This window comes from Thalassophryne amazonica, chromosome 10 (assembly GCF_902500255.1).
Source record: "Thalassophryne amazonica chromosome 10, fThaAma1.1, whole genome shotgun sequence".
Lineage (NCBI taxonomy): Eukaryota > Metazoa > Chordata > Actinopteri > Batrachoidiformes > Batrachoididae > Thalassophryne > Thalassophryne amazonica.
This window is the reverse complement of record NC_047112.1, coordinates 40,408,636-40,427,110: the sequence shown is the minus strand read 5'-3', so window position 1 is coordinate 40,427,110 and position 18,475 is coordinate 40,408,636. Positions and strand designations below refer to the sequence as shown.

The 18,475-nt window shown below is 40.9% G+C and overlaps 1 protein-coding gene across 1 annotated transcript in view; it reads left to right on the top strand.

Annotated features, from left to right (window-relative positions):
• Positions 1–14,287, top strand: part of zgc:153738 (uncharacterized protein LOC558115 homolog) — a 47,494-nt gene extending 33,207 nt beyond the window's left edge. Inside the window, exons 12-19 of the mRNA XM_034179874.1 lie at positions 556–614; positions 729–811; positions 1,117–1,224; positions 1,329–1,528; positions 9,276–9,362; positions 11,885–12,062; positions 12,153–12,391; positions 13,791–14,287. Of these exons, the coding sequence (XP_034035765.1) occupies positions 556–614; positions 729–811; positions 1,117–1,224; positions 1,329–1,528; positions 9,276–9,362; positions 11,885–12,062; positions 12,153–12,391; positions 13,791–13,904 (1,068 nt within the window). The 3' untranslated portion in view covers positions 13,905–14,287. The remainder of the gene's footprint in view (positions 1–555; positions 615–728; positions 812–1,116; positions 1,225–1,328; positions 1,529–9,275; positions 9,363–11,884; positions 12,063–12,152; positions 12,392–13,790) is intronic.
• Positions 14,288–18,475: the final 4,188 nt, after the last annotated feature.

Below are 18,475 nucleotides of genomic sequence, written 5' to 3'. Positions count from 1 at the left end.
CCGTGTCACTACACTTTCCCCAACAGAAACTCAATAACTAAGTGATAGATTAATGAACAATAAATGAAACACAACTGAGTGAAGAAAACGAGAACAGAACTGAACTAAAGGCCAAAATAAAAAGTAACAAAGAAAAGTGACAGCATAACAGAGCATAACCCAGGATGAAAATAAACAACTAATAAAGCTGGGGTAGATAGAGAACAACAGAAAGGCGGAAAAAAATGGGCTCAACGCCCTGATCAGGCCAAACCCATGACAGTGAGGGTCTAAATAAATAATTAATTTAATACATTTTCACTCACTCTTACTTTTTGTGGTGGTGACCTGGACCCAGTGTTTTACAACTTAATATTTATACATAAATTTGCCAAAATATATATTTGACATATATATATATTTTTTTTTTGGGGGGGGGGGGGGGGGGGGGAGATTTTGGATAGATTATTGTGGCTTTATCCATAGGTGTTGCACTAGTCTTCTATAAGGCTTGGATTTATTTCTTGACAGTTTATTGTGGTTTATTTAATCTGTGTACCAATGTTCACATCCTAGAAAAATAAAGGAGCAAAAGGTGAAAAGGAGAAAAAGGAGAAAGATTTGACTGCTCATAGGTAAGGTGATGTGGTGCTTGAATGTATAAAGTATGCAGTTTTCAGTAAATAACTGAATGCAGTCTGTTAAATTCATAAATGCTACTGATTACATATTTTATGTACCTCTGCTAGGACTCTTGAGTCTCTGTGTCAGGAGTTGGTGGAACAGGGCTTGTTGAAACAGGCAGATGATGTCAGGCTGCAGGATTATTTGGGTGAGACACAATCAATTTTTTCATGCAGCTGTGGCATCTTTTCCAACTGTTTTTGTCTTCTCGTGATCATATATGTGAGCTTTTGCTCCAACTGCACTTCATTGCTAGACTTTATTTAGTAATGATATGCTGCCCTCTTCTGGTCTGTGAGTTCCACTAAGACCTTTCATGAACAAGGTAAACTGTGGTCAAAATACAGATTCTCAAATCCTGTCTTCTGCTGTCCCAAAATGATTTTCAGTCCAGTTAATAACTAGACTGTTATAGACTGGTAATGTGAGATGTTGTTTTGCCTGTCTTTCTAGGTGACTACAACTATCTTGGTACCACTCTGAGGCAAAATGATATTGAGCCAATGCCGTCCTTATCAGATGTGCGGCAGGTCTTAGCTCTGCATGCAGTTTTACCTTTAGGTATGCGTTGTTCCTGTTGGATGCCTCTGACTCTTAATTGCAGTTAAGATGTAAATGAAGAAAACATTTGCTTGCTGTTTGACCATTAGTCATGATGTTTGCAGGCTCCTCAGTGGTACACGAGAAAGCTCCCTTGATAAAGGCTGTCCTGCTGGTAGGGCCATCAGGTGTGGGTAAGAAGATGCTCGTCCACGCTGTCTGCCAGGAGACGAGTGCCAGCTTGTTTGACTTGTCACCTGTCAATACAGCAGGAAAATACCCAGGCGAGACTGGCCTCACCATGATGCTTCACATGGTATTTAAGGTAACACACTAATCAAATGCAGCCCAGTGCCATCTTAGCAGGTTTAAAGTATACACAATTCTTATGCCTCAGTTAAACTTTCCACATTACTTTGGTTATTTCTTGAACTGAAATACTTACATTTATCAAAGTATTTGACTGCACCGTGTCATCATGGTGTATGTGATGACTTGTTGCTATCAAACTAAATAATATGTATATATAATGATATGTGTATATATATATATATATATATATATATATATATATATATATATATATATATATATATATATATATATATATATGTATGTATGTATGTATATACACACACACACACACACACACAGAGGGTCACAACTGTAAGTTGTGCTTGTCAAGAGAAATTGCTGTCTTTCTGTCCATCCATACAGCAAAACTTTCTGCAGTAAAACACAAGAACCGTAAAACTGTCAAAATCAAATATTTTTATGCACTAATACTAGGAGGTCAAAACTCTGCCTGCCAAAAAAAGTCATGCATTTCTGAATTTTATAAATGCCTTTTTTACTGAATTTTGTGTTTCAAGTCGGAACTGGACCAGCAAATGGTCACTTCATGGTTAGCACTATTGTCTCATGGCAAGAAGGTCAAGGGATTGCTTCCCACCTCTGGCCTTTCTGTGTGCAGTTTGCATGTTCTCCCCAAGTTTGAGTGGGTTCTCTCTGGGTGCTCTGGCTTCCTCCCACAATCAAAAGACATGCAGGTTAGGTGAATTGGAAACTTTAAAAATTGCCCGTAGGTGTGCGTTTAAATGTGTTTGTCTGTCTATATGTGGCCCTGTGACAAGCTGGAGTCCTGTCTGGGGAGTACCCTGCCTTGTGCCGTATGACTGGTGAGATAGGGTCTATCCTCCGTGACCCTTAATTGGAGTAAGCAGGTATAGTAAATGGATGGATGAAAGTCAGAACTGTAACAGAATCCTTGAATTGCTCACATTGCCCACTAGATGGAGACAAAACCTTCTCAAATGTGCAGAAAAGTCTTGACTGTTTATTCATTTGAGAAGTTAAAGTGGATATCACTTGAAAATAAATGTCAAATGAGCTCACTGTTCTAAAGAAAGAAAGAATTAGGAAAATATTGATGTATTTTGCCTTGAGAAACTAAGTCGTAAACTTTGGGGAAATTAGCCTGATTTCACCTGCTGCTGCTAAACTCTGATAAACATGAAACCTGTCATAAAACTGGACTTTGATGATACATGGCAATATCTCCTCCAGGCCCTTTATTGAAAAGAATGGGGAAAAACAGAATTTTTTACAGTGTGAACTCAGTGGTTTTTGTTTACTTTGACGGTGAATACATCAAAATGGTTAATGTCTATTTTGCAAGGATATAGTCACATGACTGTTTCTTATTGGTGGACAGATTTTCCAAAGATAATATTTTGAGGAGGAAATTGAGAGTTATTTTTGTAGTGTATCTCAGACAAACAGCACAAGCGAAGTATATTTAAAAGATAGTGTTGATTGAAGTGTGATAGACCCTTTCATTTGGGCAAAAATAAGATGGGCTGACAGTCAAAAATCAAGTTGTCCTTATGGGCAAGTTGTTCCACTAGCTCAAATAAATGAAGAATGACATAATTTTAAATCCCATGACTTGCCTTTATGACTTCTGAAACATTGTTAAACTTAATTAATAATGTATCAGATAACAATGTATCAATAATTAACATAATTAAGAAACATAAACCTTAAACCTTTTGCAAAATTAATAAGCAAACCCTTTTTTAATATTACATCTCATGGCTCACCTGTAGCCCAGATGTTTGTAATTGCTGCTTCAAATACAAAAAGATGGCAGAAAAAATAAGAACAGACAAAGAAAAGATGCATTAGCGTAGGAAAACTGCTTGCAAAATAAAAAGAACTTTAAAATTTTTGGTTACCAGTATTGTGTATTAGGCAGATACAGTGGAGTAAAAAAGTATTTAGTCAGTTCCTGATTGTGCAAGTTCTCCTACTTAGAAAGATGAGAGAGGTCTGTAATTTTCAACATAGGTACACTTCAACTATGAGAGACAAAATGAGAAAAAAATTCCAGGAAATCACATTGTAGGATTTAAAAAAAAATATTTCTAAATTATGGTGGAAAATAAGTATTTGGTCACCCACAAGCAAGATTTCTGGCACTCACAGACTTGTAATTTCTTATTTAAGAAGCTCTTCTGTCCTCCACCTGTTACCTGTATTAATGGCATCTGTTGGAACTTATCTGTTGTGTGGGCCGCCAGAAGAGGAGGTACTGCTGGCCCACCACCAGAGGGCGCCCTGCCTGAAGTGCGGGCTTCAGGCACGAGAGGGCGCAGTCGCCTCACAGGAGCAGCCAGGGTGACAGCTGTCACGCATCACCTGCAACAGCTGTTACCCATCATCTGATCAGCAGGGGAATATCAGCAGGACGACGCCTCCACCTCTTTGCCGAGATATCGTTCTACCTGGAAGGTAACGTGCTCAGCTGACTGGTTAACAGTGATCTTTTGTGACTTTTGTGAGTTGTTTAGCTGACTCCTTTTCCAACGAGTGGTGGAGGTAGTGTTCCTGCCGTGCGGATTCCTGGGTGCAGACGCACCCACGTTTAATTGTTCTTTTGTTCCTCGCCAGCAGTACCAGGTCCGACACGCGAAGGCAGTGGCTACCTGGGAGTTCGGGACTTGGCGGCTCCAGTATTCCCGGGGTCTGGTGGCGGAGGAAATCGTGTGGTTCCGGTTCTGCTTTGGACAGATGTCTCCTATCTTCGAGCCTGCCCACACGACACCTTTTGTGATTTGGCTTTTGTCTATTGTTGTAATCTGATTGTATTTGTTGTGCCCATTCACAACAGTAAAGTGTTGTTATTTGACCTCATCCATTGTCCGTTCATTTGCGCCCCCTGTTGTGGGTCCGTGTACCTACACTTTCCCAACAGTTATCTGTATAAAAGACACCTATCCACAGCCTCAAACAGTCAGACTCTAAACTCAACCATGGCCAAGACCAAAGAGCTGTCAAAGGACACCAGGAAGAACATTGTAGACCTGCACCAGGCTGGGAAGAGTGAATCTACAATAGTCAAGCAGGTTGGTATGAATAAATCAACTGTGGGAGCAATTGTAAGAAAATGGAAGACATACAAGACCATTGATAATCTCCCTCGATCTGGGGCTCCATGCAAGATCTCATCCCATGGGGTCAAAATGATCATGAGAACGGTGAACAAAAATCCCAGAACTACACGGAGGGACCTGATGAATGACCTGCAGAGAGCTGGGACCAAAGTAACAAAGGCTACACACTACACAGAGAGGGATTCAAATCCTGTAGTGCCAGGCGTGTCCCCCTGCTTAAGCCAGTACGTGTCCAGGCCCATCTGAAGTTTGCCAGAGAGTATATGGATGATCCAGAAGAGGATTGGGAGAATATCATGTGGTCAGATGAAACCAAAATATAACTTTTTGGTAAAAATTCAACTCGTGTTTGGAGGAAGAAGAATGCTGAGTTGCATTCCAAGAACACCGTATATACTGTGAAGCATGGGGGTGGAAACATCATGCTTTGGGGTTGTTTTTCTGCAAAGGGGACAGGGCGACTGATCCGTGTTAAGGGAAGAATGAACGGGCCATGTATCATGAGATTTTAAGCCAAAATCTCCTTCCATCAGTGAGAGCATTGAAGATGCACCGTGGCTCGGTCTTCCAGCATGACAGTGATCCCAAACACACCGCTTGTTTTGTTGAGGGAGTTGAAAGTCCATGTTGCCCAGTGACAGCCCCAAAACATCACTGCTCTAGAGGAGATCTGCATGGAGGAATGGGCCAAAATACCAGTGTGCAACCAGGTGAAGACTTACGGGAAACATTTGACCTCTGTCATTGCCAACAAAGATTATGTTACAAAGTATTGAGTTGAACTTTTGTTATTGACCAAATACTTATTTTCCACCATAATTTACAAATACATTCTTTAAAAATCCTACAATGTGATTTCCTGGAATTTTTTTCTCATTTTGTCTCTCATAGTTGAAGTGTACCTATGATGAAAATTATTCTCTCTTATCTGTCATCTTTCTAAGTAGGAGAACTTGCACAATCAGGGACTGACTAAATACTTTTTTACCCCACTGTAGTCACTAAAATATAAAATATGGGATCCACTCATAACATCTTTCAGAGTCTTTCAGTTCAATAGCAAAATGGAACCAAAAGAATGATGGGTTGCATGTGTTTTGTGATGTCCCTTGGCTTAAAGATTTGACAACTGAACAGTTCCTAAATAATTATGGGTCACTGTCACATATAAAAATGGTATTGTATTGCAGTGGTGGGCACAATTCTGCTAATTAGCGAAGCTAACTTTTTTGTTAGCTGATTAGCTTTTCAGCTAACTTTGAAAACCATCAGCGGACAAATTAACTTCTGCTAAATTTAGTTCCGCTAATATCTTTTCGTGGGCACAGTTCACACTCCCATCCAATAGATGGCAGTGTTTATGGCAGTGTGAAGACCAATTGCCATACATTTGATAATTGTGCGGCTGAATCACTTAAACAGAAATTTCAGTTTCCAAATTGCCTTTTTTTTTTTTTTACAAATTAAAAAAAAAAATGACATCTTTACAAATACAGATTTATTTGCAAAAAAAAAAGAAAAACACACATTACAGTAACTTGTGTGTTGGTATTTATAAACCAGTCAACCACTGATAACAGGGAGCTCCATTTTCCCATAATGCCATTCGGCATGTGTATCTGTAAACACTCAAACCTTCAAAATTACTTTACAAAATTCAGTTCCTTCAAAATTATTTACTTTAAAACTAAAACATATGGCTGATATTTTCGCTTTGTAAAAATGACAGAGGTGACGTTAATTTCGAAAAACCTGTCCGGAATTAGTTTATTTAAAATTTTAACCATAAGTCAAAACTGCGTTGCTGTGCATGACTGAGGCCTCTGGCTCTCAAGTGGCAACCACGTAGACAGACCATAGCAGTCCATCCCTACTTACCTAAAGTAGAAATCTATCTGTTGCAGCCAAATGGTGCCAGGATGCCCATCAAAGCAGTCAAATCAACCATCAGTTCTTTGTGAACATCACAGCGAACAAAGGTCATAGTCTGTGAAAGGATCAAGTTCACTGTGTCAACTACATAACAGGTTCACTTCACCTACTGTAAATTTTTCTCATTAAGCTAAAATGGCATTGCTCCTGTGCATGTGCAGTGCCCATGTATACAATATTTTTCCGGGTCAGAGTTCATCTCTCCCCACTAACGGAAACACAACTGTACTGAACTGTAGTGAGAGTAATTTATAAATAGAAATAAAGGCTATTTACAGCATTTAAGGTCATGTTTTGACAGTCACAACAACACATACTGTACCAACTGCATGGTTGAAAAAAATGTTACTCTATCCACATATCCAACAAAGGGAGCCAACTCAGATCTTACATTAAATTGCACATTTAAGATTTCATCAGTGCTGTCTTGCACCACTGAGTGTGAAATCCTGCCTTCTGCAACTGGCATGAAGCACACTGTTTCCCTCTTGCAATTTTATTTTAAAAATGGGTCTGCAATTTTTTCGCTGTTCAAATTTCATTAAGAGAGAGTTCATCTTAATAAAGACAGCAGTTGCATCGCAGCAGCATAAAGGATTCTTAGACAACTGTAATGATAAATGCTTGTCTACTTATTCTGTTATGTAGAAGGTTCATTTTAGTCCCTGTGGTGAACTTGTTAAAGTTATATCCATGATTTTGTTGTCAAAATGAGGAAGGAGCACGCGATACAATGAGTGAATAGTTGTGCTCAAAACTACTTGAAGACTTGTTTTTGCCACTTGGTGCATTTATTGTTTTTTAATCATCCCACTGCTGTGACCACACATGAGAAGTTTTCAGAAATGTTTCTTGTCCTGCCTTGTTTATACTTGAATATTCATGAGGTGTTTTGCATTGCCCAGTTGTTGTTGAATGTGGGCATGTAGAGGACAGGTACCCACAATTCCAGGAGGGGTGTGATTTACAACCCCTGGCAAAAATTATGGAATCACCGGCCTCGGAGGATGTTCATTCAGTTGTTTAATTTTGTAGAAAAAAAGCAGATCACAGACATGACACAAAACTAAAGTCATTTCAAATGGCAACTTTCTGGCTTTAAGAAACACTATAAGAAATCAAGAAAAAAAGATTGTGGCAGTCAGTAACGGTTACTTTTTTAGACCAAGCAGAGGAAAAAAATATGGACTCACTCAATTCTGAGGAATAAATTATGGAATCACCCTGTAAATTTTCATCCCCAAAACTAACACCTGCATCATATCACATCTGCTTGTTAGTCTGCATCTAAAAAGGAGTGATCACACCTTGGAGAGCTGTTGCACCAAGTGGACTGACATGAATCATGGCTCCAACACGAGAGATGTCAGTTGAAACAAAGGAGAGGATTATCAAACTCTTAAAAGAGGGTAAATCATCACGCAATGTTGCAAAAGATGTTGGTTGTTCACAGTCAGCTGTGTCTAAACTCTGGACCAAATACAAACAACATGGGAAGGTTGTTAAAGGCAAACATACTGGTAGACCAAGGAAGACATCAAAGCGTCAAGACAGAAAACTTAAAGCAATATGTCTCAAAAATCGAAAATACACAACAAAACAAATGAGGAGCGAATGGGAGGAAACTGGAGTCAACGTCTGTGACCGAACTGTAAGAAACTGCCTAAAGGAAATGGGATTTACATACAGAAAAGCTAAACGAAAGCCATCATTAACACCTAAATAGAAAAAAACAAGGTTACAATGAGTTAAAGAAAAGCAATCGTGGACTGTGGATGACTGGATGAAAGTCATATTCAATGATGAATCTCGAATCTGCATTGGGCAAGGTGATGATGCTGGAACTTTTGTTTGGTGCCGTTCCAATGAGATTTATAAAGATGATTGCCTGAAGACAACATGTAAATTTCCACAGTCATTGGTGATATGGGGCTGCAGGTCATGTAAAGGCACTGGGGAGATGGCTGTCATTACATCATCAATAAATGCAAAAGTTTACGTTGATATTTTGGACACTTTTCTGATGTTTAAGGATGATGAAATCATTTTTCAAGAAGATAATGCATCTTGCCATAGAGCAAAAACTGTGAAAACATTCCTTGCAAAAAGACACATAGGGTCAGTTTCATGACATAGGGTTAATGTCAACGAGCAGATGTGATTTGATGCAGGTGTTAGTTTTGGGGATGGAAATTTACAGGGTGATTCCATAATTTATTCCTCAGAATTGAGTGAGTCCATATTTTTTTCCTCTGCTTGGTCTAAAAAAGTAACCGTTACTGACTGCCACAATCTTTTTTTCTTGATTTCTTATAGTGTTTCTTAAAGCCAGAAAGTTGCCATTTGAAATGACTTTAGTTTTGTGTCATGTCTGTGATCTGCTTTTTTTCTACAAAATTAAACAACAGAATGAACATCCTCCGAGGCCGGTGATTCCATAATTTTTGCCAGGGGTTGTATAAAGAGGATTTTGCTTGCAGGTGTGCTTTTCTTTGAGTCAGTCTTTTTCTTTGTCTCCCGTCATCCTCCCCCTCCCCCCAAATTTTTAATTATCAAAATTAATTTTTGTAGTATACACCGCTCTGCTGGGTTCTTGTATGTTTTTGGTACAACATTTGGTCATTTTTAGTACATTATGTTCTGTTTTGTTCATAAAGTAAAGGTGTTATCACAACTTTCGTACAGGTAGCAAAGCTGATGCAGCCATCAGTTATCTGGATTGGAGATGCAGAGAAAATGTTCTATAAGAAAGTTCCAAAGGAAGACAAAGAGGTATTCTACAGAAACATAAGAGCTTATTTAATGTTATTGCTGAACATAATAATTACCTCCGCCAAGGAGGTTATGTTTTTGGTCACGTCCGTTTGTTTGTTGGTTGGTTGGTTGGTTGGTTGGTTGGTTTCTTAGTATTACTCAAAAAATCCTCAATGGATTTCATTGAAATTTTTTACCAGGGGTGTATCTTGGCCTAACTTAGAAGTCATTAAATTTTGGTAATGATCCGGAACACGATCTGGATCCAGTAATTTTTTTAAGGATTCTTTATCATTGCAGGATAGGGCCAATTTCAACCTTTTTGCATCTAACTTCATGAAGACGGGTCACAAAGGCTGAAAAAAAAATTAAGTTACAACACAACAATAATTTAGCATTTGTTTCTCCTCATTGAATAAACTTATAAAAAAAAAAAAAAACTTGTGTAGTTCATGCAGTTTCTCTTTATAAATATATTTGCTGAAGATCTAAGGGTTTAACCCTCTGGGGCCGACGCCGTTGTATATGACGGCTGAGACCAGGCTTTCCTAAATTATAGATAACTTTTTAATGATATGAGATAGAAACTTACTTTTTTTGCTGAAAAGTTAACTCCGCTGACTTTCGAGCCACCGTCCACCAGCTTTGTACTCCACATAGAAGCTGTGTGATGACGTGAGCAATGTGAGTATCCAATCAGAATTGGTTCACTGTGACATGGTTTTCCAAAATCCAATTGTAGGGAAGATTCACCTCACGTGACACACCAAAGATTGTTTTTAGGAGTGATGTGTTACTAGTGTATTATAGTTTGCTGTGTTTTGAATAAATGTGTGTGGAAAAATTATTTCCGCTTTACTTTTTCCTTTCTTATTTCTGATTGTAAACCTTTATTACAAAAACACAACTATAGCATATACGAGGTCTGTGATATAAAAAGCGGTCCTTTTTATTTTTTTCAAAAAATAAATGGATTTGATTCAAATGTTTTTATGTCAGACAAGCTTGAACCCTCGTGCGCATGCGTGAGTTTTGTCATGCCTGTCGGTGACGTCATTCGCCTGTGGGCAGGCTTTGAGTGAGGTGTGGACTCCCCCTCCCGTCGGAATCTCTTTGTCTGAGACGCTGCTGGAGACGGTGAGGGATATCCGTGTGTACACTATTCAAGAAATTCAGCTGGTTTTCGGTGTAAAGTTTAACGGCTGATGAGAGATTGTGGAGTTTCTTTCGCTTTAAGCACAGCCCACAAAGCGGATCGGCGCGGCGCGGTCGGAGGTGGCATCCGTCTGGCTGTTTCGAGCTGAAAACATCCTAATTTAAAGCTCTGTTCACCCAGGACGTCGTCAGAGAACAGAGAAGTTTCAGAAGAAGCCGGCATCAGGAGTTTACCCGGACATTCCAATGTTAAAGGAGATTTTGTAATGAAAGAACGTGCGGACGAATTTGCCGAGTCGGATCCGTGACGACGTGGCAAATCCGCCTGCGCCGCGACATGAAAAACACCTCCGTGTTGAAAACCATTTGTAAAATTCAGGCGGCTTTTGATGGCTTTCAACAAGTGAGTATCTGAGAAATTGTTTAACAGCTTGGGCACGTTCCAACTTGTCCGTTAAGGTTTCCAACGGAGGTGTTTTTCCTGTGGCGACCCCCTGCGGTCGGGTCCGGCCTGACATGTGAATCTGCCCGCACGTTCTTTCATTACAAAATCTCCTTTAACAGTGGAATGTCCGCATAAACTCCTGATCCCGAATTCTTCTGAAAGTTCTCTGTTATCTCACAACGTCTTGGGTCCACAGAGCCTGAAATTAGGAAGTTTTCAGCTTGAAACAGCGAGACGCCGCCGCCTCGGAGCGCAGATCGCCGTCAGGCGCCGTGGGCCGTCCTTATGCCGACAGTAAAACTCCAAAGTCTCTCATCAGCCGTTAAAATTTTCACAGAAAACCAGCTGAATTTATCGAATGGTGTCCACTCAGTTGTGCCTTACAGGTTTTGAAAAAATTTTTAGCAAACAAAGCAGCAGTCTCTGAGCCATTCCTAAACAATGAAAAAATCGACGAGAGGGTGGGCCACTCCTCACTCAAAGACTGCCCACAGGCGAATGACGTAACCGACAGGCGTGAAAAACTCTCGCATGCCCACGAGGGTTCAGGCATGTCTGATGTAATCACACGTGATTCGAATCCATATAGTTTTTGAAAAAAATAATAAGGTCCGTTACTTTTCTCACAGACCTCGTATATTTTGAAAGTACAGGTTGTCCTGAAAAAAAGAGACATAAAACTTGATTGTGGGATGCAGGGAGAGCTGTTAACAGCAATAATAAAACATTTATGCCAGGCGAGTGAACTGTCCAAAAAATGCCCTCGGACCCCATAGGGTTAACCACTGAATCCGAAACATGATGGCAGATGCGTGAATCAACATGGAATAAGTCTCTTTACCAAAGGGTATTTCATATGACGTCAGTGACCCTATGGCCTTGGCGGAGGTTTGTGCTCTCCGAGTGCTTATAGTTGAATATGTTTCTCCTGTATACCCAGTTGGATCCAAAACGCCTGAACAAAGACTTACCAAAGTTTCTCAAGTTGATCAAAGGGGAGGATCGAGTTCTGGTTGTTGGAACAACAAATAACCCACTAAATGCTGACATCAAGCCACTATGTAAAATGTACAGCAAAATTATCCTCATCCCGAGACCCGAGTACGGCTCAAGATACAGTAAGAAGACACATTTGAAACCCTTTTAATTGTTATGATTACAATATTTTTTGTCATGTCATTGTGGTAAGTCTCTTTGCTTACTTGCAGTCTTGTGGAAACAACTGATCAAAAAGTTTGGAGGTGAGGTGACAGGGGCTCTGGACCTCAGCTCCCTGACCAGGATTTCAGATGGTTACACTCCAGGTCACATAGTAAAGGTGATCCAAAGCATTCTTACCAAGCATCGCATCATGCAGCAAGCAAAGAGACCAGTGACAGCAGCTGAGTTTGTTGCCCCATTATCCAAGATTGATCCAGTGTTTCAAGAAGAGGAGGAGGCACTTAAAGTAAATTTACCATATTTATTTTTTGTTATACATTCATTGTTTTCAGTGGTTTCAGTGGTTTTCAGTGGTTTCAAAAAAGTAGTATTTCTGTAGTGCTTTTCCATCTGATGCAGTTGGTCAAAGTGCTTTACAGTGATGCCCCTTATTCACCCATTCACTTACACACCATTGTCAGCATGCTGCCATGTAAGGTGCTCATCTGCACACTAGGAGCAGTTTGGGTATTAAGGATCTTGCCCAATGGATGATAACGATTTTGTTATCTGACAGGGAAACGAACCAAGGAGGTTCTGCTCTCAAGCCATCCATTCCCTAAACCCACATATTCCAGTTAAGGGTCATGAGGAGCTGGAACCTATCCAAGCAGTTGTTGGGCAAGAGTCGGGGTACACAGACTGAACAATATACCACTGGGCCGACACACAGACAGACACATTCATGCTCTCACTCACACTGGCAGTCCATTTAAGGCTGGGTCACACAGAGATAAGACTGTCAACAATTTAGGAGAGTCACCAACAGTCTGTCGCAGCCCCCTTAAGAATACAGTGGCAGACTTTTTGGGGTCAGCCCCCTTCAGAATACGGTGGCAGACTTTGTGGGGAAAAAAAGTTGGGAGTCACCTATTTAAGACTCTTTTGTGAGAGGTACTGGTGCATACATATGCACGGTGGTGGTGACATTGTTGCAGGATGTATATGGCGCAAATCTATAAGACTGTTGTCCGTTTTGCTGTCACTCCTGCAGGAGCTGTCCACAGTGCTGAACCGTGGTGCTTTTTCTTAAAAAGGAAGGAGGACATGTCTGCCTCAAAACATGGGTGTCTGTGGCAATGCTTGAGTGCTGCCACTATGCATTTCAGAGGACCACACACACGGATGCAGTTTGTCCGTTATGCTCACCCCGGCATATTTGTCTGAAAGGCACGTATCATAGTCTGGACAGCGCCAAGCACATTACAGACAGAAAGTCCTGTTTGTTTGCCTGGGATGAGTGGTCTGGTCTCTAGGGAGGTGTTCCAGGCATGTTCATCTGGATCTCCTCCTTCTTACCTTATCTGTTACGGAGACAGCACCCACCCTCCTGAGGAAGGTGCTTGTACCCACAATCTAGTTTTTTCGGTCATGACCCAACCCTCATGACTATAGGTGAGAGTCCTGGGAAGGTTTGGTCAAACATGGTTTTCCTTCCATATTTCTAACATGGAAGAAAAACCACAAAATTTGGGGTGAGATCTGCAAAAAAAAAAGCAACAGACATTTGGCTGGGGGGATTTTGGGTTTCAGAAGATGCATTTTACGACTTCCCTTGTGGTTGTAAGAAGGACATTAAACTGCTTTTATTTATCCCATTATTGATGATAGTTGTGCTGTTTTTTTTTTCTCCCATATGTTCACAGAGTTGGTATACTAAGACTCCTCTGGGAAAACTGCGGATGGAAGCTGCTACAGGGAAGGAAGATGAGGAAGTACTGCAGAAAGGCAAAGTTGCAAAGAAAAAAGGGAAAAAATGAATTTTTGTTGGTTTTGTTTTTTTACCTGAATGTTCTAATGTTTACATCTTACAAAAACTGAAGCATCTGTTTTGTTCTTGATGTGTGTTGTTGCCATTTGGAAGATATTACTAGTTATAAAGCAATGGAAAATATTTTTTCTCCATTTTGACTTTTTGCATATTTCTCACACATTACTGATTCAGACATTCACACAGTTTTTATTATAAGACAAAGTCAGCATGTTGAAGCACAAAACACATGGTTTATAAAACAATTTTGTGTTGGCAGGGGTGGATAAGTTGTGAGTGCGCTTGGTTTCAGTGCAGAAGGTTTCCTGTTCAAACCCCATCCCTGCCAGTTTCCCCATGTAATGTAGAGTTGTGTCAGGAAGGGCATCCAGCGTAAAACGTACCAATTTAACATACAAAAACACATCGGATCTGCTGTGGGTGACCCCGAGTGAAAATAAGGGAGCAGCCCGCCGAAGGGACTCACATGATTTTGTGTATTGCAAGGTCCATCAAAATGGACCATTTCCTCCTAAGATAGCCAAACAAGTAACTGAAATTTATTGATAATTTATTCAGTTAGGTGAGTGAAAACATTTTTGGCCCTTCCTGTTTCCTGTTTTTGCTTATATGATACTTGTATGAACATCTGAGACAGCTGTGAGAAATCCACAAAAAGAGCAAATCAGAAAAAAGGTAAAAAAAAAAAAAAAAAACTTTTACACAACCCTGGTGATTTTTATTTTTTGTGGCACTATTTCAATAAAACTTCAATTGTCAAATGCAAACTCTCAAAATTACCTAGTGTATTTGACCTTGTCCACAGCATGTCTTTGAAGAGGAAAGATAACTTAATGGAAAGACAAGAAATGTTACTGTATATGGGGGAGGTGACGGTCTAGTGGTTAAGGTGTTGGGCTTGAGTCCAGAAGATCATGAGTTCAAATCCCCGCCTGACTGGAAAATCACTCAGGGCCCTTGGGCAAGGCCTTTAATCCCCTATTGCTACTGGTGTGTAGTGAGCGCCTTGTATGGCAGCACCCTGACATCGGGGTGAATGTGAGGCATAATTGTAAAGCGCTTTGAGTGTCTGATGCAGGTGGAAAAGCGCTATATAAGTCCATTTACCATTTATAGAGAAACTTAATCAAATCATGTCAGTTCTGTGAACGTGTGCTGGTGCCACCTGTTACCACACCCAGCACTGTGGACCCACCCTAAGTGCCACTCAGGTAGAAAACTGGCTCATAAATGCCTCATGAACATAGCCATTTATGTAGTACGTCGGTACAACCCCTTGTCATTTTCCAGTTGCTGGGGTTGTCAAAAGTGAGGCACCTGCATGTTGGATCGTGGTCAGAGAAGTGTGCCACATGGCCAAAATAGCCATTTAAGTACTGCATTTCAGTGTCTCGAAGTAACCACTCATTTGGCACAAAGCTAGACTGGCAGTACCTAGGTACCCGGTATAGGCCTTCTTGGGGGAGCAACCTGTTGTACCAAAGATATTTAATCATTGTTTTAAATCACTGGCGAGAGTGAGAGAGGGGCCTCATTTATCAAGCAGGTTGTAGAAAAGGTTTGAACTTCTGTCACATGAGCAAAATTTAGTTTGAGTACGAGTACAAAAAAAGAGTAATCAGTTTTTATGAAACAGGTACACCGGTCATACAGATCAGTAAGTATCAGCTGATTATACACCCCACATGTTCTAAACCACAATGCCTGTTCATAGGCATTTACATTCAGAAACACCCTCAATTTATCATATATGATAACAAAACACACACTCACACACACTCATCGTCAACCGCTTAGTCCAATTAAGGGTCGCGGGGGGCTGGAGCCTATCCCAGCAGTCATAGAGTGTGAGGCGGGGTACACCCAGGACAGGACGCCAGTCTGTCACAGGCGACAAACAGACAATCAAACACATTCACAGCCCCTCACACACCTACGGACAATTTAAAGATCCCAATCCACCTAACCCGCATGTCTTTGGATGTGGGAAGGAAACCGGAGCACCTGGAGGAAACCCACGCAAACATGGGGAGAACATGCAAACTCCACAGAGAAAGGCCACAGGCGGGAATTGGACCCATGACCTTCTTGCTGTGAGGCAACAGTGCTAACCACTAATCCACTGTGCTGCCCATGATAACAAAACATCAGTTTAAAAAAAAATCACTTGTTTCTTGTTTTTCTCATTGGAATAATGGCGAAAAGAGTGATGAAAAGAAATTTGTGAAATGGAGATTGAGGTGCTTGTATGTGGTCACAGCAGTGGAATGACAAAAATAAATGCATCAAGTGGTTATATTGTAATTTAGACATCACAATTTTTTGTTTGCATTATTTTAACAAGCTCACCACAAGAACCATCATAAAATATTCCGATAAACAGAATAGGTAGACAATTATTTATCATTACAGTTGCCTCAGAATCCTCACCATCACCATCATTGTGTTGCTGTCTTTATTAAGATAAAATGTCTCCAAATGAAATTTAAGCAGTGAAAATAATGTGGTCGCATTTTTAATATAAAATTGCAAGAGGGAAGCTGTTTGCTTCAAGCCTTGTAGTAGCAAGTGGAGATTGATGTGCTTGTTGCTGAGGTTGAAGCCAGTTTTTTTCACGTCTCTTTTGTGCATTTTGACACAAAGTCTAGGCTTAGTGGCTGTACATCTGCTATACTCGGCCATCTGTTTCTAACTCAACATAACTGCTAATTGTATAATTATTAGTTAAAGGAAATAAAGAAGGTATATGGGTAAGGTGGCATGCTGTGATGGCAGCAATGGTTTCTAGTTGCAGTTTCTGTTTCTACCACTAAATGCTGTGCGTACCAATCATCAGACCTGTGCATAGTTTTACACAACTTTCTGAGTTTGATAAATTCAACACTTTCCGTAGAAATGTTCATACGCACGTTTGCGCACAGTTTTGCTGGTATAAACAGTTGATCAATGAGGCCCCAGTCAGGGCATCCATTGATACCGTAAAGTCCATCCATTTTCTTCCGCTTTATCTGGAGTCGGGTCGCGGGGGCAGCAGCTCAAGCAAAGCCGCCCAGACCTCCCGATCCACACACACCTCCCCCAGCTCCTCCGGGGGAACCCCAAGGCGTTCCTATTGTGTGTTCCTATTTGTGCACAAAAGCAGCTGAAAGACAAAGTGTGCGCTGTGCGAACCCATCGCACCCTCTCGCAGCAGGTGTCGGCCAAATTCCAGGTGACACGCATGAACATCTCACACCGCTCGCATGGCACTTAGAAAATGTGTGGCCAGTTGCAGTCTTGGCATGATAATAGACTGCAGACAACCACTGTCGTACTGACAGAGAAATTTTTCTAAATACCACACGAGTGTGGTTTTGGTGTCTTCCTTGAGAACTGACAGGAGGCGTGGGTATGACAGAAGCAGCTGTGGTGATCTGTCATTCTGGATGTTCCAGCTGGACAAGACCTACTGTGTTTGGACAGACATGGACTACCAACTGTCCACTGTGAGGCTCGTGTGTCTGATTGCTGTATTTACATGGACATAAATAAAAACATATATCGCGGTGGTGACATGTTGCAGCCAGCGAGCATGCGCACAGAGCGGACGTTGACAACCTGCCAGGTTGAAATGGATCATCAAATCAGAACACGCAGCAGGCCATCTGACTGTAACGTCACCCACGTGAGCCTTGTTCCACATGACATGGTGTCTGTGCTGCGGCGCGCCGTCCACAAGACACAAGTGTCGGACAGAACGCGCGGGACCAGTAGTTGTGGACATCAGAGTACACTGCTTCTCATTCATGTCATTTCATGACTGTATGTCTGTGACCATGGGTCATCACCAGACTAAATGAACAGATCATATTTGTATTACTCACTTGATAAAGGCTGTGTTTTTATATGGTGTGTGATTTTAAAATTTTTTTTGTAATACTTCCATGTCCTTCCTGATATGATGCAGATTCCAGCAGCTTTCAAAGAACAGCTCTGTACCTTAGTGGTAAAGTTGCTGGCTAGTAATCAGAGCCTTTGAAAAGCATGAGTTTGCATCCCATGGGTGGTGTTTTTGCATGTGCATGAACCTGCCCGTCGGTGAGATGTTTCGTGGTGCGCTAATTTTGAACTGTTTTACGCTGTTTCGCCGTAATCAACCAGACGTCAACCAAACTTCGCACTATGTGTGAAGGGGCCCTAAGAGAAGTTAAAATAATGGTTTCCAAATATTTTGCATTGGGAAAGAAAATTAAATTTTAGTTTAATTACTAATCAAAATGACACACGCTGTTACGTTTGCAAGCCACAACCTGGGACGGTGATCCTTTGAATGTTGTCACACAAGCATTTTCTGTGTTTGTGTTTAGTTGTCAGAGGCCAGACTGTGACAAACCAAGACTGTGTGTTGTATTTATCTCAGTCAAGGACGTCTCATGTCATTCTGCTGTGCGGCCGCCAGTGTGACACGGTTATGAACACTATGTTTGGGATGCTGCCGACATAAACCATGGTAGCTTCTTTTCTTTTGGTCAGTATGTAGTCTACTACTGTTTCCTCAGTATATTTCATTTCATATCCATA